The sequence below is a fragment of the Pongo pygmaeus genome, chromosome 16 (genome assembly GCF_028885625.2).
Source record: "Pongo pygmaeus isolate AG05252 chromosome 16, NHGRI_mPonPyg2-v2.0_pri, whole genome shotgun sequence".
NCBI classification, from domain to species: Eukaryota; Metazoa; Chordata; class Mammalia; order Primates; family Hominidae; genus Pongo; species Pongo pygmaeus.
The window spans coordinates 54,041,646-54,067,919 of NC_072389.2; the positions used below are offsets into that span (position 1 = coordinate 54,041,646).

A 26,274-nucleotide genomic window follows, 5' to 3' on the forward strand; every position below is an offset into this window, starting at 1 on the left:
CTGGAATGCCAGGGCACAGCTATGGCTCACTGCAGCCTTGGCCTCCCAGGCTCAGGTGATCCTCCCATGTCTGCCTCCTGAGTAGCTGGGACTACAGGTGCACATCACCACATCCAGCTAATATTTTAAAAATTTTCTGTAGAGATGGGGTTTTGCCATGCTGCCCAGGCTGGTCTCAAACTCCTGAGCTCAAGCAACTGCCTGCCTTGGCCTCCCAAACTGTTGGGATTACGGGTGTGAGCCACCAAGCATAGCCTCTGTAGGTCTTTATTTATTTTTAGTTTACTAAGAATTTTTATCATAAATCGATGTTGAATTGCATCAAATGCATTTTCTGCATCAATTGATATCATGTGGTTTTTCTTCTTTAGCTTCTTAATATAGTGGATTACAGTGATTGATTTTCAAACATTGAACCAACCTTGTATTCCTTGAATTAACCTTACTTAGTCATATTATGGTGCATAATTCTTTTTATATATTGGGGAATAATCCTTGCTAATATTTTGTTAATGATTTTTAATCATATTCACAGAGATTTCATCAGTAGTTTTCTTTTTTTGTGCTGTTTTTGTCTGGTTTTGATGTCAGAGTAATTTTACCTTCAAAATATGAATTAAGAAGTATTCCCTTCTCTTCCATTTTCTGGAAGCAATTGTATAGTATTAATGTTATTTCTTCAAATGATAGAATTCTCCAGTGAAACATCTGAGCCTGGAATTTCTTTGGGGGAGGTAATTGTGAATTCAGTTTCATAATAGTTATAAGGTTATTCCAATAATCAATTTCATATTGGCTAAATTGTGGTAGTTTGTACTTTTTGAGGAACTGGTCTATTTCATCCAAGTTGTTGTCAAATTTATATGTGTAGAACTGTGTGTTGCATTCCCCTATTATTCTTTTGATGTTTTCAGAGTCTGTAGTGATAAATTCTCTTTCATTCACAGACTAAAACAGTTTGTCCCATTAGTAAGACTATGGCAAACTACAGACAATTCATTTTTAACACTAATATGTCGATACTTAAATATTTTCCACAGATGCAGATGGTATATTTCATATATGTTTGACATAGTGATTTCATATTATAATTTTTGTCGGTCTATAATTCCAATCATAAAAGGTAACAGGGTCAGGTTCATTACTTTTCCATATATAATTACAAGTAATAAAATGGCAAAATTAGTAGAAGGAATTGCAAAAAACATGAAGGTGGGATTAAAAGTATCTCTGTAAGACTGAAATGCATTGGAGATTGGTCTTGAGCAAAATAACCAATGCTTCAAAATATAGCTTGAGTTTTAATAATAACAAGTTGCTATTTTTGCTGTAATTCATTTATGGTTACCTGAGAATCTGGACTTATTTCTCTGCAAATTAGCTTTGCCTTACTGGCTAACCCAAAGCCTCTCTAATGCTTTTAGAAGCTTGACTCTCTTCAAAGTCCTCTGTGCTAGATGTACTCCATTTATTTGCCCTTCCAGATCTTCCCCTCTAGTCTTTTCCATCCCCCTCTGTTCCCAGGAGGCTGACCTCCAGAACTGCATCAAGGAGCTCCCTTGCTCTCTGTCTTCAAGTTGCTTGGGCCAGTGGAGAATCCCAGCAGGAGACAGATAGGGGGAGCAGAAAAATGTTGGGTTATGAATGCCCCTCACTGCCTCTTAGTTGAGTCAGCAGGGCTGATTGCATTCCTCCACTACAGGCCACAGCTCCTAAAAGGCAGCCCTTGCACACAGCTCCCTCCCCAGATTCTGTTAGCTGTTCTTTCCCTTTCTCCCTTAATTGGCCCCAGGGCACTGCATTCTCCCTCCTGATTTCCCTAAACTCTGCCCACACCTTTGTAAATAGTCCCTTTATTAAACTCACCTTGAATTATGCAGTTTGATTAAGCCAATGTGTTTCCCTGATACATTTTACAAATGACAGTTTCCAAATCCCAAACATCAGACATATTCTGTCAATTGTCACAAAGCAATAATCATTTATTTTTTAAAGTCGTTTACAGGTATTTATAGGCAAATGGATTTCCACTTTAAGACAGATAAAGAATGTGAGATTAAAATAGCATGCAGACATTCCTTTTATTGTTTCCTTTTGTTTTAACTGTGTCTGTGGTATTTTTAAGTGCTGTATTTAACTACTATACTATTACAGTCAAATACTGATTATCCATGTGTACTGCTGACACCATTTACAGTCATTGCATCTATTTGTATCAGAAACTCTTGCTACCAAGTTAATACTCTGCTCAGCTAGACTGAGACCACAGCCCTGCTCTGTCTCTGATAAAAGTGGTTAGACTACCCATACATTTCTACTATCTGTACTCATGCTGATCCCCTTTTTAAGGACAAATGATCAAGACCTAAGGTATATGGAAAACTGGTGAAAAATACATTAATTCTAGTTGTATAAGAGGAAACAAATCCATCTAAAAAATTAATGGCAGTAGAAATAAAAATCATAAGCCTTTACAGTAAAATATTAGAGTTCAGTATGCTTGGTTTCTAATGATTTCTATCCAAAAGAAGTTTTATTTAAAACTTAGCAAATATATCACAATCACAAAGACTAAGTTGTATCTACATAGCCAAAATGAAATGGAGTTAAGGCAATATCCAGATAACTCAAGATTAAAAAACAAAAAACAAAAAACATTTTTCTTGCAAAGGCAAGAAAGAATTAGTTTTCTGCTACTCAAACCAAATCCACTTTTATCATCATTCCCTATATTCCAAAGTTTCAATATTTTAGACCGAATGGTTTGGAGTCTAAACTATGTGAATGTTGATCTCAGGTGTGCCATTCATTCTGTGAGTATGGACACAGACTATAGAGGAAAAGCTTAATTTTTTTACCTTAACTATACAGACTGGTTATCAATAATGACCTCTAACAAATGAAAAACTTGCTTTTTAGAGACTCATACTATAAGTTAGGACTGAAGTAGTCCTCCGAATTCACCTAGCCCATTTAGCTCATTTTATTGCCAAGGAAACTGGAACCCAAACAGATTCAGCAACTTGCTGAAGGTCACACTGATAAGACTCAGCGTAATTCTTTTCTGTACACCATGCTTAATCACTCTGTTAGTTTACCAGTTGGTCTACATGTGGAAAATCTTTCCAAGTGCTTCATTCAATATGTTTTTTTTTTCCTTCTGATTTTGTCTGATCATATCTACACAAGGTGCTAAGGATATATGTAGGTGAGAAACTATGATTCAGTGTCAGCCAATCAAGAAGAAATTTTCCTGTAATTTCAAATAGATTCTGTACTTTTTACTAAGAATGAAACCAATTTGAACAGTAAATATGAAGAATACTGGTTTTGTTTGCCCTCTTTTAAATACATGCACTCACGAGGTTTTTTTTGTTTTTTGTTTTTTGTTTTCTTAGCAGGAAGAGGGGGAGAATATAATGAAATCAGAAATGACTGATAGATTTGGCCTCTTCAGCTTGTCACATGCTGTATTTAAACAGTCTGAATAGCAAACACTGAGAAATGCTAGGCCAGAGGATTTGGGCCCCAATCCTTTTAACCAGCAAATGGGACAGTCCAATGAAACAGACAGCCATGTTAGTGGCTTTTGATTTGATTCCACTGACGTACACGCGGTTCGAATTCAATGTCATATTTATTTTAACATTGCAGTGAAAAATGCTACTAAACAGAAAATGTAATAAAGTCAATAAGGCTCAAGAAAATTGCTCATTTTTTGTAACAAGAAAAGCTTTTTTTTTTGGCAAATGGTTCTGTAGTCATAGAACATGAAGATACTTAGAATTAATCTCCCAATATGAAAATGTCCCCCAAATTATCAAGTTGAAAGGCACATACCACTGCCCCAGCAGTTCATTCAAGTTGTCGTTAGCATGTGAAATTTTAGTTGTGCTTTTAGCTTGTTATCAATGCAATATGGCCTTAAAAAGTGACATCCGTGCATACATATAATTTCTTTTAAAATGACCAACCCTCTTCCTCTTTTCTGATTTTCATTTCTGAAGACCAATTTTTGTTAGTTCTTCATTTTATAGAGGACCTGGTCCATGATGGTCTCAGAAAGATGCACTTCACAGTTTGTGCTCTATTTTATCTACAAACAAAGTTTAAATTATCTTTGTGTCCTAATACAAAATGGGTTTCTTGAAATATCAGTGTGATGGTGCTTCAATACTGTCATTTGTTGGAATGCAAAAGTGCTGGATTATTCTCTTTTCTCACTGGTTGTTTAAGGCTTACTTCGCTTCCAGAGGAGATGATTGGCAAACTGTTATCCATATGGTATCTGATAAGGTGGCCGACATTATCAAATACATGATCCTTGGTCCTCACCTTGAAAAAGAAGTACAAATATATTTAGGTTAAATTATAGTAGTTCTCCTGAAAGATATAAATAATCAGGGGGAAAATGCCAGATATAACCCTAAAGTAGATACTTTGCTGAAAAAAGAAAAGGTACTTTTTTTTTTTTTTTTTTTTTTTTTGAGACAGAGTCTCACTCTGTGGCCCAGGCTAGAGTGTAGTGGCATGATCTCGACTCACTGCAACCTCTGCCTCCTGGGTTCAAGCAATTCTAGTGCCTCAGCCCGAGTAACTGGGACTACAGGCACGTGCCACCATGCCTGGCTAATTTTTTTTATTTTAGTAGAGATGGCATTTCACCATGTTGCCCAGGCTAGTCTCGAACTCCTGAAAGCCAATGCCCACCTTGGCTTCCCAAAGGGCTAGGAGAAAAGGTGCTTTTAAACTCTGTAGTCCCTAGTCAACAATTTTCTCATTCCTCATTACCATTTTAAAGCAACCATTCCCATAAGTTAGGAAAATGGTAGGCACTTGTCACCCAATCCAAATTTGCAATCAGCCTCTTTGCAGTATTATTGTTTGGTATATTCTATGTCACTATCTCTATAACTATTTAACTGGTTTGTATACAAGCATGAATCCCAGGATTGTAATTATCTTCTGTTAACCAGAGTGCTTCCATATCACCTTGTCTTTGTCAGAAGCAGGCCTTTCTGGAGAAGTTCTACCTCCTACCTCTCTTTGGAGGCTCAGCATTCCTGTCTTCTCCAAGAAGCCTCCTCAGACCTTCCTAATAGGCATTCATGTCTCCTTCCCACAGACTTCATAGTAGCTGATTCACAGATATTTGTTGTATGGAACTTACTGTCTGCGTGCCAAAGAAATTCAATTTTCTTATGGCATGCCTTCTATGGAATTCCCTTCCTAGTACCCTATGCATAGACAGAAGCTGTACATTACTATCCATTGTGGCTCCACCAGCTTGGTGGCCTGGTTATACACGTGCTCCTGTTTGGAGAGTGGCTAGGAACCATCCAGGAAAGGGGAAGGCATGCAACAAGGCAGCACCTTGTTATGTATTTCTGCCAGCTCTCCTACAAGGGATTCCTGGAGTTCTGTCTAGATGTTGGTTTTTGCCATATTAAAATCATGCATAATTACTGCAATAATTAACACAATTTGAATATGGACTATGACTTAGATAGTATTGTACAAATGTTAAGTTTCCTGATTTTGATCTTTGTACTATGGCTATGGAAGAGAATATCTCTGTTCTTAGGAAATACACATTCAAGGATTTGCAGAAAAGGACATAATGGCACCAATTTGCTCTGAAATGGCTCCAAACCTCAAAAAGGTTTTCATCTCCCCCATCTCATTCCCATCCCACACCAAATCAGCTGACCAATCCTGCCATTCTATGTTCTTAATGCTAAGTCACTCTGCCTTCTTCTTTGTATTTCTTCTGCCTCCATTCTGCCTCAGGCTTTCACTACTTTTTACCTAGAAGCCTCTAATTACTCTCTCTGTCCCTGGTATTTCCCCTTCTCTTTAATCAATCCTGTACACAAGTGTGAAATTAATCTTTCAAGTACAGAGATTGTAAACAGGCCACTCTGGCCAAATGCCCCACATGCTTTAGTTTGCTAGGGGCTAGGATAGGGAGGAGAGGTTATGCACAGAGAGTTTCAACTATTTTGAATTAAAACTAGGGAGAGTTCCTATAAAACTCTGGTTTTATGACTTATTTGAAAAAAATAAAATCTGGTCCCACTGGGCCTCTGCTCTGCACGACAGCATTTGGTTGGAGCTGAGTGGTGACTGCCCCCTTACACAGGGTATGTGCCTTTTTTAACACAGCCCACTGTACCTTATGCTCGCTCTATCCCCTGCCCAGCTTTATTCACTGACAGTACTGGCCTAGCCCTGCAGACACTGTGTTTGTAACCTCACCCACACAAGATTTGTCACTGTGGTAAGAAACATATAACATGAGATCTGTTATATATGTGTGTGTGTGTGTGTATATATATATATATATCTGTTATGTAACAGTTAATACTGTACTAAACACTTAACAGATTTTTAAGTGTACAGTACAGTATTGTTAACTGTTAAGTACAATGTTATACAGCAGATCTCTGGAACTTTTTCATCTTGCATGACTGAAACTTTATACCCATCAAACAGCAACTACCCACTTCCTTGAGAACATTGTAGCATAGGACAGGATTTCCCTCTTTTCTATGGTTGTTCTATGGTGTTCCACTATATGGATATATCATATTTTCTTTATCCATTCATCGTTTAGTGGATCTTTGTTTTCACCTCTTGACTATTGTGAATAATGCTGCAATAAACATGGGAGTGCAAATATCTTTTCAAGATCCTGCTTTCAGTTCTTTTGGATAATTACCCAGAAGTGAGGTTGCTAGATCATATGGTAGTTTTATTTTTAATTTTTCGAGAAATCTCCAAACTGTGTTCCATAGAGGCTGTACAATTTTACACACTCACCAATAATGCACCAGGGCCCCAATTCTTCATATCCTTGCAAACACCTGTTATTTTCTTCCTCTTTTTTTTTTTAAAAATAATAGCCATCTTAACAAGTGTGAGGTATTATCTCACTGTGGTTTTGATTTGCATTTTCCTGATGATTAATGATGTTGAGCATGTTTTCATATACCCGTTGGTCATTTTTTTGTCTTTTTGGAGAAATCTCTATTCATTCAAGTCCTTTGCCTATGTTTTCATTGGTTGCTTTTATTTTTTTGCTATCGAGTTGTAGGAGTTCCTTATATATTTTGGATATTAACTCAGATATATTGTTTGCAAATAGTTTCTCTCATTCTGTAGGTTGCCTTTTCACTAAGCTGATTGTTTTCTTTGCTGTGCAGAAGCTTTTTAGTTTAATGTAATGCCACTTCTCTAGTGTCCCTTTTGTTGCCTGTGGAAATACCAGTTTTCCTTCTGCCTCTAGTTTCATTCCACTGATACTTGGTATGATGTCAGCCTCTTAAATTTGTCAAGACTTGTCTTGCTATCTAACATAATCTATTCTGAAGAATGTTTTGTGTGCACTTGAGAAGAATATGTATTCTGTTGCTGTTGGATGGAATGTTCTGTATATGTATGTTAGATCCACTTGGTCCACAGTGTTGTTCAAGTTCTTTTTTTCCTCATTGATCTGTCTGGTATTCTATCCATTATTGAAAGTGGGGCATTAAAACCCCCTACTATTATTGTTTTGCTGTCTATTTCCCCCTTTAGTTCTGTCAATGTTTGCTTCATATATTTGGGTACCCTGATGTGCATATATATTTATAATTATTATATCTTCCTGAAGAATTGATCCTTTTATCATTATATCATGTCCTTCTTTGTCTCTTTTGACATTTTGACTTAAAGTTTATTTTGTCTGATATAAGTATGACCACTCCTGCCCTCTTTTGGTTATCATTTTCATGGAATATCTTTTTCTAAACTTTCACTTTCAACCTACGTGTGTCCTTAAATCTAAAATGAGTCCTTGCCAGGCATGGTGGCTCATGCCTGTAATCCCAACACTTTGGGAGGCCAAGGCAGGTGGATCACCTGAGGTCAGGAGTTTGAGACCAGACTGGTGGACATGGTGAAACCTCGTCTCCACTAAAAATATATAAATTAGCTGGGCATGATGGCACACCCCTGTGGTCCCAGCTACTTGGGAGGCTGAGGCAGGAGAATCACTTGAACCCAGGAGGCGGAGGTTGTAGTGAGCTGAGATTGTGCCACTGCACTCCAGCCTAGGCAATAGAGCGAGACTCTCAAAAAATAAATAAACAAAATAAAGTGAGTTTCTTATAGATAGCATGTAGTTGGATCTTGTTTTTTTTAAATCAATTCAGCCACTCTATGCTTTTTGATTAGAGAATTTAATATATTTACATTTAAAGTAGTTAATACTAGAGAAGAACTATTACCATTGTATTGTTTCCTGTCTTAAAGCTTTTTTTGGTCCTGTTTCTCCTTTCTTGCTGTCTTCCTTTGTGTTTCACTGATTTTTCATAGTGAATAGGCTTTAATTCCTTTATCATTTTGTTTTGTGTATCTTCTAGAAGTATTTTCCTTGTGGTTACCATGGGGCTCACATAAAACACAGCTATAACAATCTATTTTAAACTGATAACAACTTAACCTCAATCACATACAAATACTCTACACTGTTATTTCTTCACACACAATTTTATGTTATTGATGTCACCAATTACATTTTTAAATTTTGTGTATTCATTAACATATTTTATAGTTATATAGTTACTGTAGCATAATAACATTTTGGTTAACAACAGACTGCATATACAATGGTGATCCCATAAGATTATAATGAAGCTGAAAAATTCCTGTTGCCTAATGCAATTGTCCTGAAGAATTGACTAATGAGTTGTTGGAACTGAAACAGGAAGGCATAGCTGAAGAGGAGGCAAAAGGAAAGGAAAGTGCAGGCAAAGAAAAAGAAGAAGAATCCCCCCAAAAATTAACAATAAAGAGTTTAGCAGAAGCTTTTTCAGACCTTAACAAGCTTTTTGAAAAAGACTAAAAACATGGACCCCCAACACCAAAAGGTTTTCATTAATAGAAAAGAATGCTCATGTTGCATTATCTGCGTACGAGCAAATCTATGATGAAAAAAGAAACAAAGCAAGCAAATCTCCAAGGTCATATTTCTGAAAATAGTGACACTTTCTCAAGAGACTCAAGCAGGTCCTTTAGGAGATATTTTATAATAAGGCATTGTTATCATAGGGGATGACAACTCCATGCAAGTTATTGCCCCCTAAAGACTGTGGAACAATATGTGGAGATAGAAGACAGTGATATTGATGATCCTGCCCCTGTCTAGTGCTAGCCTAATGTCTGTGTTTCTGTCTCTATTTTTAATAACAACAAAAAAGTTTAAAAGTGAAAAATATAAATAAAAAATTTTAAAATAGGAAAAACCATATAGAATAAGGATATAAAGAAAGAAGATATTTTTGTACAGCTCTATAACCTATATTTTAAGCTAAGTGTTATTACAAAAAAAGTCAAAAGAGTAAAATAATTTAAATGTTTACAAAGTAAAAAAATTACAGTAAACTCAAGTTAATTTATTATTGAAGAAAGAAAATTAAAAAAAAAAACAGTGTGGTCTAAGTGCATAGTGTTTATAAAGTATGCAGTAGTGTGCAGTAATGTCGTAGGTCTTTACATTTGCTCACCACTCACCCGCTGGCTCATCTGGAGCAATTTCCAGTCCTGCAAGCTTCATTCACAGTGAATGTTCTACATAGGTGTACCATTTCAAATCTTTTATATCCTATTTCACCGCACCTTTTCTATGTTTACACACACAAATATTTACCATTGTGTTACAGTTGTCTACAGTATTCAGTACACTAACGTGCTGTATAGGTTTGCAACCTACAAGCAATAGGCTATACCATATAGCCTAGGTGTGTAGTAGGCTATACTATCTAGGTTTGTGTACATATATTCAAAAATGTTTGCACAATGAAAAAAAATCATCTAGCAGTGTATTTCTCATAACATTTCCCCATTGTTAAGTGATATATGACTTATTTTTCATATTTTTGTCTTTTAACTTCTATAACCAGAATTAAAAGTTATTTACACACTGCCATTATAATATTACAGTATTCTGTGTTTTTCTATACATTTACCTTTACCAGCAAGCTTTGTACTTTCATATGCTTTCATGTTACTGTTTGGTATCCTTTTGTTTCAACTTGAAGGACTTTAGCATTTCTTGAAAGGCAGATCTAGTGGTAACAAACTCCTCATCTTTTGTTTATCTCAGAAAGTCTATATTTCTCTTTCATTTTTAAAGGATGGTTTTGGCCAGGAATGGTGGCTCACACCTATAATCCCAGCACTTTGGGAGGCCGAGGCAGGTGGATAACCTGAGGTATGGAGTTCAAGACCAGCCTGGCCAACATGGCAAAACCCCGTCTCTACTCAAAATACAAAAAATCAGCCAGGTGTGGTGGCGGGCACCTGTAATCCTAGCTACTTGGGAGGCTGAGGCAGGAGAATCACTTGAACCTGGGAGGCAGAGGTTGGCAGTGAACCGAGATGGTGCCATTGCACTCCAGCCTGGGCGACAAGAGTGAAATGTGGTCTCAAAAGAAGAAGATGAAAAAAAGAAAGGATGGTTTTGGCAGATAGAGTAGTCTTGGTTGGCAGTCTTTTTTCTTTTAGCATTTTGAATATATTGAACCCACTGATAGTCTTGTGGGGGTTATGATAAATGTGCTGATAGTCTTATGGAGGCTCTCAGGTACATAATGAGTCTCTTCTCTTGCTGCTTTCAAAATTCTCTATTTTTGACAATTTGATTATAATGTATCATGATGTGAATGTCTTAGGGTTCCTCATAGTTGGAGTCCATTGGTCTTCTTGAATCTGATGTTCATTTTCGTCCCTTACTTGGGAAGATTCAGACATTATTTCTTTAAATAAGCTTTCTGCCCCCTTTCCCTCTCCTTCTTCTCCTTCACTCTCTTCTCCATTTTGAACTCCAATAATGCATAAACTGGTCTGCTTGATGGTGTATCACAAATCCCTTAGGCTTTCTTCACTTTTTAAAATTATTATTTTTGTTGTTGTTCCTTTTTCTGAAGAATTTCAAATGACTTCTCTTTGAGTTTGCTGTTTTTTTTCTTCTGCTTAATCAAGTCTGCTGTTGAACACCTCTAGTGAGTTTTTCAGTTCAGTTATTGTATTCTTCAGGTCTAAAATTTCTGTATGCCTCTTTTTAATATTTTCTTTCTCTCTGTTGATATTCTGACTTTGTTCATGGATGGTATTATTGAGCTCATAGAGCATCTTTATTATACTTATTTTGAATTCTTTGTCAGTTAATTCATATGCCTCTGTTTCTTTAGGATCTGTTTCTAGAGATTTATTTTGTTTGTTTGTTTGGGCCATGTATCCCTGATTCTTTTTGAGTTTCATAACTTTGTGTTGGGATCTATGCATTTGAAAAACAGCCACCTCTCCCTTTCCTTACAAACTGGCTTCATACAAGGGAAGAATCATACCAACCAGCCCAAGTAGAGATTCTGGGGGTCTCCAAAACCTTCTGTGAGGGGATGTTACTTTTCTGGGCCTGTGTGTTCAATTTTTCAATTACAGAGGTTTGCCGTTTTTCAGGAACTTATAATCTCTTGCTCCTTCTGATGTCTGTGGAACTGCAAGTTCTCTGGTTCTATAGCAGCAAGCCACCACACTCTTCCTTGTTCTCCATGGTCACAGGCATCCAAGGTATGCCAGCTTCCTTTCAGTGCCCCAAGTGGCAGGACAGATAACTGGTTCATCAGGCATCCCTCCAAAAAGCTGGAATTCTGGACACACTTCACTCCCCTCCCTCCCTTCTGAAGGAGAACCTTCAAGTTGTGTACTTTCTCCTATTTGTACTGAGGAGTGCCAGCTGCAGCAAGCTATCCTGTGCTCTTCTTTGTTCTCAGTGGCTCCCGGCATCCAAAATATGGCAGTACCATGAGCACTCCATGTGAAGTGAGACAGAAACCAGTCCCTCAGGCAACCCACTGAAAAGCCAGACATGGCATGCAAGCTCTACTCTTCTCTTTCCCCCATTCCCCCAAGGGAGAGGTCATGAGACATGGAATTCCTTCCTGCCACTGAGCTATGCTGATTTGGGGAAGGAGATGATGCAGATAAAGTGAAATTGTTCTTCTTACCTGTTTCAATATGACTGTTTTCAGCTCTATGCTCACCTGAGGTACTGCAACTTTTGAAGTGAATTCTGTGGTTCTCATAAAGGTATTTTGGTCAATATAGGGTTGTTAATTCTGTGTTTCTGTTGGGGGAACAAGGGCTGGGACTTCCTATTCTGCCATCTTGCTGATGTCACCACTCACATGGGCTTTGATTGCATCATTTGTCTCAAAACTGCCAATGCCTCTCCACTGCCTGGCAAATTAGGCATTTCTGCCCCATATTGATGGCTCTAACTTACCTTTCCCAGGATAATTTTCTGTCTACAGGCATCCTTTGCTACTGTCATTCATCTTCTATTGGCTTAATATCATTCTATTACTCTGTCTGCACCTATGGTTCCTTCTCTATACTACAAATGTCCCCCTTTTGAAATCTTGCCTTCTTTCAAGGTCTGCTTTACATGATGGACCCTATAAGAAGCCTTCTCAGTTTGCCTCAACCAGAATGACCTCTCTGTTCTGAGAAACACCATAATGCTTTGGTTGAACCATTCTTATCTCATTCAGCTTTATATTATAATTATTTAAGCACCTGTTTTATGAAATTATCAGCACTCTGAGAGCAAGGACTATGTATGTGATACTGAACAACAAACAGCCGCAAATTCCTTTACTTCTATATAGCAGGTATTCATTTAATTCATTGAATTGAATTGAAAAGGGCAGAAAGAGGCTGTCCTCTGCTTGATACTCCAGGGTGGCCTCCTACTCTAACCCCTCCACTACCCTCTAGTTAGCATGTCCTGCTCCAGCTGGAAGGTTCCAGAAAAAGCAAATACTTAGCCTTGAGCACTATTCAATACCAGGTTTTGGAAATCATTCAGGGTATGCTTAATAGAACAACATCTTGTGAAACCTCTAATGAGAAGTCAATGATACCTTGCCTTCAGGATCCACCAGAAGAAGATGTTTTGCTTGGCCTCCCTGTAGTCCACTCAGCACATATTGGCCAGGGGATGTTGCACTCTCTCGAACCAAAAAGTCCCCATCCTTTACCAAGAGGCTCTCTGCCGCCTTCCTGCTCAGCTTGCCATGATAGCATTCTTCACTCCACAGCTGCTGCTTAATGTGTGGCAAAGAATGTGAGCTGGCAGGCTGGGCTGTGGCACCCGGCTGAACAGTTTCTGGTGCCTCTGAGGTCAGAACACAAAGAGAGACATCATCGAGTTACCTCTTCATCCGTCCATTCATTCATTCATTTATTCACTCAGCAAATATAACCTGAGGTCCTACTGTGTGCCAGGCATTGTTTAAATAATACTGCTTGGGGAACAGATGAGGTTTTTGTTTTCAGAACTCCCAACAGGCTTTAATTTAATGGTAGATCCAAACATTGCCTTTGGCTTCTGTTACCAGGGAAGCCTTGCCCAGGTGCAGGAGTTTTTCTTTCAGATGGGAAATGGAACAGACCCATGAGAACAGCTTTTATAACTGCAGAGAGAGGCTCTTTATGTCCTAGGGGTTGCATGTTAAAGAGAAAAAGGCTTATGCTGTACCTGGAATACAAATAATTTCCACAGTGTTTCCAAACCTTTGAAAATAGCCATAATAACTTCAGGCCATCCCCACTTTTTAGCATTTAGCTCTTGTCCCACCTTTTTAAAACCAAATTATTAGTGTGTGTCTAGTCATTCTTCTGACCCAAAACTTCAAAACTTTGCTAAACCTCACAGCATTCCTACTAAAGGACTACTTTGTTGTTTGTGTCATTCACCTGCCTGGACAAAAAGAGTTGATGAGGTAAAAGAAGACAAATCATCAGGGAGGAACAGCCCAAAGCAGCTCCCCAAGGCGCTGCCGAATAAGTGTTGTCCAGAGCTGAGAGCACTGGGGATGGGACAGGACCTCCAGTTAGCAGTTTATAGTACTATCCACACTCATAATAGTGATAATAGTTACTGCATAGTTCTCATTTATCAAGTGTGATAGAAACTGCTAAATGCTTTATATACATTACGTTGTTTAACTCTCAAAATTAGACAGGCAAGGAAATGAATCTTTAGAAAGGGTGGCCGGACAGGATGGCTCATGCCTGTTATCCCAGCACTTTGGGAGGCCAAGGCAGGTGGATTACCTGAGCTCAGGAGTTAAGAGACCAGCCTGGGAAACATGGTGAAATCCTCTCTCTACAAAAAATACAAACAAACAAACAAAAAAAAAAGCCAGGCATAGTGGCACGTGCCTGCAGTCCCAGCTACTTGGGGGGCCGAGACAAGAGAATCGCTTAAACCAGGGAGGCAGAGGTTGCAATGAGCCAAGATCGCGCCACTGCACTCCAGCCTGGGCGACAGTGAGACCCTGCCTCAAACAAACAAAAAGGAAGGTTAAGGGACTTAAATTTGCACTGCTAATAGTTGGTAGATCTGAAATTCGAAACAAGGTCATCTGACTCCAAAGCCTAGATTCTTAATTACTAAACTCTAAGGCCCTTGCCTTAGATGTGAAAAACTTTCTTTTAGTAGAATCTAGCCACTCTGCTGCAGTAGTACCCACAGAGGTCCCTAGCAGGTAGCAAGGCTAATCTTATTTGGGGTAGCCTTCAGCATCTCCAGAACTAATAATGTAAAATTCTTATGTCTGAAACCAGGTTCTTATGTCTGAAATTTGTATGTTTAATAAGGCAAATTTAACCAGGAAAATAACCATAGAAACTAGACTTTGTTTTTTTTTTTTTTTTTAAATACAAAGCATCTTTTAAATAGAAACCAGTCTTTATCTTTATAAATACAAAGAAGTGTTTATGTGTCCTTAGGTAAGGGTCTTGCAAATGAGAAATTATCTTGACTATGAGTTTGTATGACTACAATTTACACATGATCATTCCATGAAGTCACTGGTGTAGGCAACCAGTGTCCTGTAACTGTAATTCAATTCTACTATTAATACGTTATAGTTTTGTCCCTACTGGAGGGCTTCTTTCTGCACACAGTTATAATGCAGTATTCACAAACAGATCTTTTAAAAAATATCATTAATCTAAATCTAATGGCTGGAAACACTCTCTTCCACAATCAAATCTTTCTATTGTTGCCAGAAATAGCCTGACAAAATGTATGCAGATTTGATGAATAATACTTGTAACTGGCCTTAGTGCTGCCTGCTTTCAGGCATGATGGATAACTTCTAATGAGTAGCTATGTGTGTGTCTGTGTGTGTGGAAAAAGTGTGTGAGTGTGGGAGGAATGCATGCACGCAGTGTGTGTGGGTATACACATCTTAATGCGTGATGGCTTTTGGTCTATTCTGAGATTATGGTGAAGAGCTTTTGGACAAAGACAAAACAATAGAAAAACAGACATTATATCATCTTGAAAAGAGGCAACGGATCGTGGGCCAACCAGAGGAAATGGACAATGTTTCCCTAACAGTTTCCCAAATTAGCAGAAGGACAAGATACTCCGCTGGGAGATTTCAATCATCCAAACATTTGCTGAAAATCTGATTCTGCCAGAATAGATGATAATTTGTTTATTTTGTTTAATTTTAAAAGTTACACATACTAGCTTTTTAAAATCTAGGAAAGAGAAAAACAAATAAAATTAATCACCTATGGTCTCATCACTAAATAAAACCACTCAACACTGTGGTACATTATCCATTATCTTGCTCCTTTTCTAACGCATAAGTTGACTTTGACAATAATAATTATAATCTAAATATGGTTATTTATATATAATTTATGTATAATATTTAATAAATTGTTGAATTGATATAATCATATTTTCTCAGAAGAAGTAGTGAAGGTTAAGGAAGTAATAAGGAAGGCCAATCTAGATTTAATTGAAACCATAAAAAAGTGATAGGAATTATGGAAGAAAGTAATTATATCATCTTGGAGTTCCTATTGACACTTAAAGACATATTGTTCACAATCAGACCTTCAAGAAGGTACAGTATAGATATGGCTATCCACACCCAAGTGGATCTAATGGGCAAAACCTCTAAAAGGGAAAATACAGTTTAAGGAAGAGAAAAAAATCTAACATGCAAAATCTGGATTAAATAATTGAAAGTAATCTCAATGAGAAAGAAAGGATGAGACATTTAAAGACACCAATATGAACTGTAAAGATGGCACACTGATGAATCCCATTTTTAAAAAGCACCTGTAAAACAATTTTTATAGTATTAATTATTATTTTAGCAAAGCACTGGAAAAATTGATATGTCCATCAATAAGGGACTGATTACATAAATCATGACGCATTCATACAATAGAATACTGTAGAGCAATTTAAAATAGTGAAGATTGTGTGTTTATATAGACAAATTTCTAAAAGAGAAGAGTAAAATAAGGAAGTATATAAGGGGATTATTATAACTGAGAGCTGAAACAAGAAGTGGAGCATTGTCTTGTTTGACATCAGCTGAGAATGTGCACATTGGGTGACTGAAAATTTTTGTTGCTCCATGCATGGCCACAAATGACACAAAAGGACCATGAGTATTGATTTTGGAGTTACAACTAAATTTTAGCAAGTAAGCTAATTCTCAAATATGGAATCTCTGAATACTGACAGTTGTCTGTATACTGTTTATTAGTATGGATTATTGGGTGTATGAAAACTCTAAAAAATGCATTTGCATTGACAGGAAAAATATGTTCATTTACACGAAGTATCTAAAAATTTGTTAGAAAAACATGTTAACATGAAATATTAAGCATAAATGAGAGAGAGAGATTCAGATAGTGCCCAGAGAAAAATTATTTGTAATGTAAAGGAAGAATTAAATGTCTGTTAAACATGTTACAAATGCATAGCAATTAGTATATAGTAATTAAGATGTTGGTTGAGAAAAAGCAAGTGGCCTAATAGAAAAAACATAATAAAGATCCCAGAAACAAATTCACATATATACGAAGAGCTTGATATAATAGAAAGTAGCATCAGGGAAAAGAGGAGACTACTCAGTCAATAGTGTTTGGAAAATTGACAAACATGGATAAAATTAAGTTAGATCCCCAACCTCACATAATCTATAAAGGTCAAGGGGAATAAATATTTTATTATGAAAATAAAACTATGAAGCCAGTATTTAAAAAATATAATAGATGTTGGATAAAAAAGAGAAAATTTAATCCAAAGCAAGTAGAAGGAAAACATAATAAAAATAAAATGGAAATCAATGAAATAGAAAACAAAAAACAACAGAGAAAATTAAACCAAAACCTGGGCACATTGGAAAGATCAATAAAATTAATAAACCTAAAAGAGGACTGATCAAGTAAAAAGGAGAAAATTACCAATAACAGGTAAGAGAGAAGGGATATCACTATGGATGTTTTAGGCAATAAAAAGACAATGAAGGAATATTGTGGAAAACTTCATATGGAACTGCTTCTAAGCTAATAAAATGGAATCCTGCTAAGTTTTCAAGGAAACTACGTTGCCAAAGAAATCACAATCCCTTCTGGTCCACGGCTTTTGGACTCTGAAGCAAGGCGAAGCCCCCAAGAAAGGCACTTTCTCCAATATCTACTTTAAGTATGCACATGGAGAACAATGGTAGGAACAACCCAGATGGCGTCATCTGGATCCACAGATGACAGTGGACACCAAAAGTCCTTTCCTAAAGCTGAACCAGGATCCAAGCAAATCGCTTTCTCCACTTCCAGCTCATGTAGTCTTCACAACTCTAGCCTGGCCAGATCTGGTCATCATTGTGGACCAGTGACTGCTGTCCCATGCTGTTGCATTCCTCCCTTTTGTGAATGTGAGTTTCTACTGCAATTATCTTATTCCTTTTCCCCCACTAATTTGGGGTATGGAGGGTGGCAGACAACTTGGCAGATAATAAGAATCTTCATCTAATCTTAGATGCTGTAATCGTATAAGTACTTGCAAAGTCTTCCTTGGGGAGAGGTCAAATATGTTCTATGTGAAAAGTAAAGCTCACGAATATCTGAGTGGCAGATAGGTGTACTGTGGCAGAGACAGTTAGTCATCTACCAATATCTATCCTCCCTTTAATTACATTACAGAACTCCTAAGTTTAGCTGGGCACCCAGCTAGAGTAATTTTTCTAGCCTTCCTTGCAGCTAGGTGTGGCCACATGTCTATGGTCTGCTAATGGCAGGTGAAAAGAAATGATGTCTGCCACTTCTGGGTCATGTCCTTTAAAGAAATATATCTGTGCTCCTCTTGCTTTTCTCCTTTCCCACTAGCTGAATGCAAATGTGATGATGAGGGCCCAAGCAGCCACTTTGGACCACAGATGGAAACCAAATGTTGAGAATGAGAAAGCTACCCTACCAATCCCGTGGCACTAATCTTTGAGCTTTTAGGTAAAAGAAATAAATGTCAGCCCTTTTTACACTACAGCATTTGGCGGGGTGGCGGGGGGTGGAGGGCGGTATTTGTTATGGCAACTGAGACAGAAACTACAATAAATCAAAACAAAAATTAGTACCAGAACTCATGGAATGTTTCTGCCATGTTTGGTGAGAATGAAGATTGTGTCAGAACCTTTTTTCTGTTGGTAGTGTGACAGGATGAACTGAGGAGCCCTACGAGCATGCCTGAGAGATATTAGGTTAGTAACTCTGGATTTGTTTTTATTTGGTTTGGTTATACTGAATTATCAAAAGTTTTTTTTTTTCTGGCTAAGGGAGGCTAAGTATGCCTAAAGAAGCTAAAGACGATTTTTGAGGGAGGAAGGAAGAAAATAGAAGGATCCATTATGGTGGAAGGTTAAAGGTGCAGTTAAGACATTTTATTAAAAAGTATGTATAAAGCTATCCCCACTCCATCTCTTTATTACTAGACAGGTGCTTTAACCAGCTAAGCCACGAAGCCTCCCGCATCTCTTTATTAAATGTTCTTAAATCAACATAATTTAAGGTTTTGGAGTTGGATTTGTTTTGGAGGGAGCAATGTTGAATTTAACCTCAAGAGGGCAGCAAGGAGCCCAAGAGCACTATGGTACATTAATTCCTAATAGGAAATAAAGAGGGAGATCGTACCAAAGGCCTAAATTATTAATATGTTGCCACCAAAGCAGGGAAAGGGAGAAAGGTGGGGAAAAAAGGCTAGAGTCAGAGAAAATACATTTTGACATTACAATTTTGGACAAGGCAGACTTTATTTACTTTCAATGAATGATAGAAATTTTGTTATGTATTAATTTTGCCATTTCATATTATTGAATTGCCTATGACAAAAGGCAAAGTTCCTTTGCTTGGATTATGAATAATTTTAACTTTGAAGACTAAATTATAAAGGAACTGGAGTTGTGAATCAAAGTATATTGCAGATCACCTAATTTGGGCCACCCACTAAATAAGTTCTCTGATAATATGTGTGGCTCTGAAGAGTCCGTGAAATGAAAGGTATCAAGAATATAGTCTTATAAAATCTAAGGTCCAGAAAGGGTTTTTTCCCAAAAACTTGTAACAAACATTACCTATCCACACAGGACATTTCCCATTGCACAGCTGAGTAAGCTTAACAGCAAAAATCTGAATTTGTTTCACATCTCATCACGCGTCACATAAGATGTCCTCTGTGGTAGCCACAGAGATGCACTGCCCAGATCTCCCTTCAAGGAAGCACCATTGCCCCAGGTGTCAGCAGTCAGCCTGCAGCTGACCAGCCCTTCTGGCTCTGCCTCAGCGGCCCAGGGTTTGACCTTCCTGGTGTGGCCCACATCCCAAGACTGAGATAAATGGGGCTATATAGGCTCAGCCATTTGGGCCCAATGTAGGACAACTCCGACAGACCACATGGGCTTTTTGGTGTTGGCTGAGGCTTTGTCAGGCCTGTGTTGCAGTCCCATTTCCCACTCCGGCCAATCCTACTTCCTCTCCATTGCTTCCTGATATTGATCCTCTTACAGACCCTGCCTGCCAAGCTTCATCTTAGCATCTGCTTCCAGAGAATCCAGCTTGGTTGGATAGGGTGTCAGGAGTGATCTGAGAAAGTCAGCATAAAGAGGGATCACTTGTCACCTGGCTGACAATAAGGACCCCTGGTTCTTAATCTAGACAGTTAAGACGGTCTGCTGAGATCCAGGCTCAACAAAATCTTTTAAATTTTGTCTTGCATTGTAGCCACACTAACTGGAAAGCTGTCTTTGGCAGTTCTGGAGAAATCTCCTGGACTATTAAAAGGATTTTCTCAGTGACTGGCTCTCCATCATTGGAGCAAACCAAATTTGACACCATGCCAATCTCTGAACAAAACAAGCTTCAATATTTTATGAAAAGCATTTTTTGTTTATTTTTCAGTTGATTATAGGCTTTTGGCTTGTTTTATTTTTATTTATGTTCCTGTTTATGCATTTACCCCTGATAGTAATTTGGCAGGAAAGATGTTTGTCTTATTGTATTTTACCCACAGTACATGGGTGAAGAAAGGAGCCAACTTATTTTAGTGCTTTATAGATGACTTATTAAGGGGTTTTGAAATGAATAAAATTAATGCTATCCCTAACAGAAACAGTAGCCACTGTGACTCATGCAAATAAACAAATTCAAAATTATCTCCTGGCCTTGACAGCCCTTCTTTCAGCAAAAGTACATAGTAGAAATCAAAAGTTGGAAGTAAATTTAAAGTATTTGAAAGGATTATTCAAAATCAACATTTCTAAACCTTGAAACCTAAAACAACTCCACAAAGGTCTAATCGATATTAACTATGGTGAAGGATGGAGGTAAAGAAAGAAAACTCAATCCCTGAAAATGAGACCAAGAAAATAGCCTTCTTGAAATGTGAGATAGTACAATTAGTTAAATAGTAGCCCTCAAAAAGATAAATTCAAGGCCGGGCATGGTGGTGCCTGTAATCCCAATGCTTTGAGAGGCCGAGGCAGGCAGATGGCGCGGGCCCAGGAGTTTGAGACCAGCCTGGGCAAATATGATGATACCCTGTCTTTACAAAAAATACAAAAATTAGCTGGGCATGTTGTTGCATGCCTGTAGTCCCAGCTGCTCAGGAGGCTGAGATGAGAGGATCGCTTGAGCCTGGGAGGCAGAGGTTGCAGTGACCCGTGATCATGCCACTGTACCCCAGCCTGGGTGACAGAGTGAGACCCTGACTCAAAAAAAAAAAAAAAAAAAGAAGATAAATTCAAGCCCTAATCCCTGGTAACTGAACATGACCTAATTTGGCAAAAGGGTCTTTACAGATGTAACTAAATTAAGGATCTTGAGATGAGATTAGTCTCATCTCATCCAATCATTTCATCTCCTCCTAAATCCAGTGACTGTTGTCCTGTAAGAGGAAGGAGAGGGAGATCAAGAAATAGAGACACAGGGGCAGTCAATATGAAGACAGTTGCTGAGATTAGAGTGATGTGTCTATAAGCCAAGGGACATCAAGAATTGCCAGCAGCCACCAGAAGCTAGGAGAGATGCATAAAATGGATTCTCTTCCAGAGGTCCTAGAAGGAACCAACCCTGCTGACACTTTGATTTTGGACTTCTGGCCTCCAGACCCGTGAAAGAATAAATTTGTTTGTGGTAATTTGTTAAAACAGCCCTAAGAAATGAATACAGACAGTGAGTAGCTACTTACTTCCGCAGTGCCATGGGCTCCCCAGTGGTTGGGCTGAGCTTTGATTTCCAGCAGAGCCAAGTGTACTTTGAAGAGCCTGCGTATTAATGTAGCAGGGGTCATCGAAGAGATCCACTCGGCACGTGTGCTTCAATAATGAAGTATCTCGCTCGGACTGCACCCCTCTTGGATGGACATTACCTGTAGTGATTAGTAGTGATCAATGCATTATGTTTTTTCTTTGTAAATAGTAAACAAAATCATGTTTGAGTCTAGAATTGATAGAAATCTAAAGGCCATGCCCCACCCTGTACAATGATTGAACACTTAACTTTTAGGTTTGACCTGGAAAATCAAAATAAGCACCAGTCTCTGAGGGAAAGCCACCCTTTCACTGGGCTTCTTTCCCTTCTCAGGCCCAGCCCCCAGCTGATCAATTTCATCAACAGCAGACAGAAGACAAGCAGGAAGATCCAAAGAGGACTGACCGCTGTGGAAGAAAGAGGGCTGATAGTCTCAGCAAACAGCACAAACCCGCACTCAACACTGCTCAGAGGGGTTGCCCAGGAATCAGGAAAACACACATGTCATATTGAACTTGATTATCTATAATTAAACTCCTTTTCAAAACTGATTAATTTTAAATCCTTATTTCCTGTGAACTAAATTAATTTATAAATAAGAAATGAATGAATGAATACAATAAAATTCTTAAGAGTAGGAAGTCTGGCTTCTCTCTATGCTCAAAGTTTGCACTTGCCAACCTCAGCCTTGCACCAATTGCTGATGTTTAATTCTGTTATTCAATGAAAAGAACTCAAGCCTCAGGTTATCTCCTCCTCCTCTATTAATCTGTCCTCTCCCCTTCCATTCTATTCTACACATTGTAGCCCAAATAATCTTTTAAAAACTGCAAATCCAGTCATATTTCTCAGAGGTTTCACACCTCTTCAATTGCTTCCCATGCTCTTTAACAAGCTGTAGGCCTTGCTCTGTCTACCCAGCTACTCTTCTTCCTTTCTCCTCCCCAGCCTCTGTCTGGGGTCACACTGGCCTTCCTGCAGTATGAGCTCACATCAAAAGGCTGTCTCCTCTAATTAACATGCTCTTCCCTCCTTTTCTCCATCACTGTCATCCTTCAGATATTAACTTAAACATCTCTTTCTTTAGGAAGGCCTTCCCTGACTTTCCAGACCAGAATAGATCTCTGCTTTCCCAGCAGTTTGCACTTGACCTCTGATATGGTTTGGCTGTGTCCCCGCCCAAATCTCACCTTGAATTGTAATAATCCCCATGTGTCAAGGGCAGGGCCAGGTGGAGATAACTAAATCATGGGGGCAGTTTTCCCTATACTGTTCTCCTTGTAGTGAATGAGTCTCAGATCTGATGGTTTTATAAATGGGAGTTCCCCTGCACAGCTCTTTTGCATGCTGCCATGTAAGATGTGCCTTTGCTTCTCCTTTGCCTTCTGCCATGATTGTGAGGCCTCCCCAGCCATGTGGAAATGTGAGTCCATTAAATCTCTTTCCTTTATAAATTATCCAGTCTTGGGTATGTCTTTATTAGCAGCATGAGAACAGATGAATACAACCTCCAAAGTCCATATCATGCGAGTAATTCATTCTATTATTTATGTTCTATCTTATTATTTAGTTAAACAGAATATGTGCTAGCCACATAGCTAGCCATATGTGCTCACGGTCATCATGAGGCTGCACCTGAACTAGTGACATTCCATTGCCATAATGTAAGACAATATTAGTCCTTCTATTGCTTTAGTCATTAAACCTTTTCAGTGTGGTCCAAGGACCAACCACATACTGAATTTCACATCAGGGTGAATAATGCTATGATACTTGTAACTCATAGTATGGAAACTAAGAATACATCAAGCAGGAGAAGCCCAGTCAGAAGTCTGCAGTCTTACCACCTGCTTCTCCTTTACTCCTTGTCTGTCAGCTGTTACATGTCATCTTGTCATGTGTCATACTCTGTATGGGGGGTATCCTAAAACAGGAGTGAGGTTTCTACAGAGGGAGGAGTTGACAGGGTGCCTCATTTGTTTTGTACATTTTGCCACCTATAAGATAGTTTCCATTTGCTTAGTTAAGTGGATTTATAAGTTATATTATCTAGTTTAAACTAAACTTGCTTTTACAAATGGAAAGTGGCTAAAAGATTACTGCAAAGAAATGAAGGATTAAGGATAATTCTTTTAGTACAAGCTTCTCCTTAGCTGCATTACGAGCTTATAAACAAGAATGATCTAATCAGATCAGAGCTCTGGCCCCTCAAATGTTCAAATTATCACGAATTAAATGTAGATTTACATCTACTTTCTTTTTCAATAAATGCTCTAAATGCATACTAGACCTTGAGATATTATCTAATGATAGCATCCAGCTGTTGTAATTAGCAAGTCTTTGTAAAAAATGTTTATCATCTACTCTAACTTTAAATTTTCCTATATTTGTGTGTTTTATGATATACACATATTAATATATTAGCACATGTGTGTACAACTTATATATTACTAAATAACCATTTCTGTAGGAGTGCCTGCTCATAAAAATTTACTGAAAGTGAAATATAATCAAAAGTGCTTGAAAGTGGCTAAGTCAGTTTTTTTTTTTTAAGTTGATATCTCACCCTGTCACCCAGGCTTAAGTGCACTGATGAAAACACAGCTTACTGCAGCCTCGAACTCCTAGGTTAAAGTGATCCTCCCGCCTCAGCCTCTGGAGTCACTGGGATTACAGGTGTGAGCTACTGGGCCTGGCTAGAGGTCAGCTTTTAAATTCATATGGACCTGAGTTCAAATCCCTGGGGTATCTCTTACTATCTGAGCGGTCTGGGATGAGTTAATTAACCTCTCTAAGACTCAGTTTTCATATCTGTAAAATGTGGGTGCCTAGCATAAAATACTGTTGTGAGGACTAAGTGAAATAATGTTGGTGAGACACTGAGCATAGTGCCTGCCTTATAGCAGGTATTCGATAAATAGTTCCCACTGATGCTCAGTTATTATTTAGTCATTGATGCTGGGCCTCCATACATGATGCTTATCTCTTACTGCAATATCCTCCCCCTCCTTTACTTAATTCTTATTTGTCCTTCAAGATTCTGCTCTGAAGCCATCTTTTGCAGGAAGCCTTCCCCTGAATCCTTCCCTCCCTAAGGTCGGGAATGGTGCCCGATTCATGATATACTGCAAGAATCTGTTTACTTCTGTCTTCCCCCTTGAGACTGCAAATTCCTCGTGTCCTTGAGGAAAGACTAGAACCCATCTAATTTGTGTATCTTCTGCATCTTCAGTGCTTGGGATGAAGCAGGTGCTCAAAAGAAAAATGTTTATCAGCTGATTGGACAAATAACTGCATGTCTATCCAATCTTCCTTTGTTGGCATATTTAACCCCACCACGTTTTGAAGACTGGATCAATCCATAGCATAGGGTGCTAATGCATCTGCCCCTCACAAAGCGTTAGCCTGAGCTAACCACATCAATTTTACCATCCCGTAGGATGACACCAAAAACATAGGTGTTTATATCTAGCCTCTCTTGAAAACTGCCACCTTTAAGTGCACAACAGAGTACCGAAAAGAAAAGAAAGAAACGGCCATTCCTTTTTTTTTTCATATGGGCCATCATATTTAAGTTGGTAATGTTGCCTTAAATTAAAAAAAAAAAAAAGCCCACCCCAGACCCAAATTTAAAATCATTCTAGGCTGAAGTGTATGGTTCACGAGGGCTTAGATACACATGCCAGCTAGTATGCCTTCCAAAAGTTCTTTGTGCCAAGTATTACTCCAAGACCCTATCCAACTTTCCTAAGAGAAGATTTGTAGAGGAAAATAAATACATACACAGTATATACACTGTAAGTAACAACGTTTTAAAGTGTAAGCCCTTAGGGTTTGTGGGAACTTAATGTCTTTTTGATTAAAAATATCAACATTTCAATTTTAACTGGAAGGTCAGGGAAACATTATTCTATTTTGCTAATTATTGTTTTCCATGAGGGAATTTTTCCATAAGTATGAAGGATAGGGATCTTTTCTATGTTTAGTGATAAATACAATTAACTCTTTCAACAACCAGAGGCTACTGCAGTATTTATAATACACTGGAATTCAAGTTTGAAGTCAATATTTTAATAAATGGATGTCTTGGTAGGTTATTGAAAATATTTCTATAGGTATCTCTCAAATGCCTATATATGAATCTCTGGGAAAAGCCACAAAAACTATGTATTTGCTATTCTGGCAACTGCTATTAAATTGCTCATTGGTCAAGAATTTCAGATTACTTTAAAAACATATGCCCACGTAGGCCAGGCACGGTGGGTCACGCCTATAATCCCAGCACTTTGGGAGGCCAAGGCGGGCAGATCACCTGAGGTTGGGAGTTCGAGACCAACCTGACCAACATGGAGAAACCCCGTCTCTATTAAAAATACAAAATTAGCCGGGCATGGTGGCACATGCCTGTAATCCCAGCTACTCGGGAGGCTGAGGCAGGAGAATCGCTTGAACCCAGGAGGCAGAGATTGCTGTGAGCCAAGATGGCGCCATTGCACTCCAGCCAAGGCAACAAGAGCAAAAGTCCGTCTAAAACAAAAAACAAAAAAAAAACACAAATGCCCAAGTAATCACAGACAGGTCTCAAGATAGGATTACCTGATTTATAGG

At 38.3% G+C, this 26,274-nt stretch overlaps 2 protein-coding genes across 6 annotated transcripts in view; one reads left to right on the top strand and one right to left on the bottom strand.

Annotated features, from left to right (window-relative positions):
- Window positions 1-26,274, top strand: part of EID1 (EP300 interacting inhibitor of differentiation 1) — a 73,562-nt gene that overhangs the window by 11,096 nt on the left and 36,192 nt on the right. The window contains exons 3-5 of one of the 5 annotated variants that reach the window (XR_008494150.2): window positions 18,256-18,375; window positions 18,574-18,623; window positions 22,000-22,217. The exons of 2 other annotated variants lie outside the window; for them this stretch is intronic. The gene's annotated coding sequence lies outside the window, so the exon portion shown is untranslated. Of the gene's footprint in view, window positions 1-18,255; window positions 18,376-18,573; window positions 18,624-21,999; window positions 22,218-26,274 lie in introns of those variants that run through there. 2 more of the 5 variants (XR_008494149.2, XR_008494148.2) reach the window with 2 other exon arrangements.
- Window positions 1,962-26,274, bottom strand: part of SHC4 (SHC adaptor protein 4) — a 144,500-nt gene continuing 120,187 nt past the window's right edge. Inside the window, exons 10-12 of the mRNA XM_054451193.1 lie at window positions 21,605-21,784; window positions 12,969-13,222; window positions 1,962-4,335 (exon numbers count right to left, since the gene is read on the bottom strand). Coding sequence (XP_054307168.1) covers window positions 4,180-4,335; window positions 12,969-13,222; window positions 21,605-21,784 — 590 coding nt within the window. The 3' untranslated portion in view covers window positions 1,962-4,179. The remainder of the gene's footprint in view (window positions 4,336-12,968; window positions 13,223-21,604; window positions 21,785-26,274) is intronic.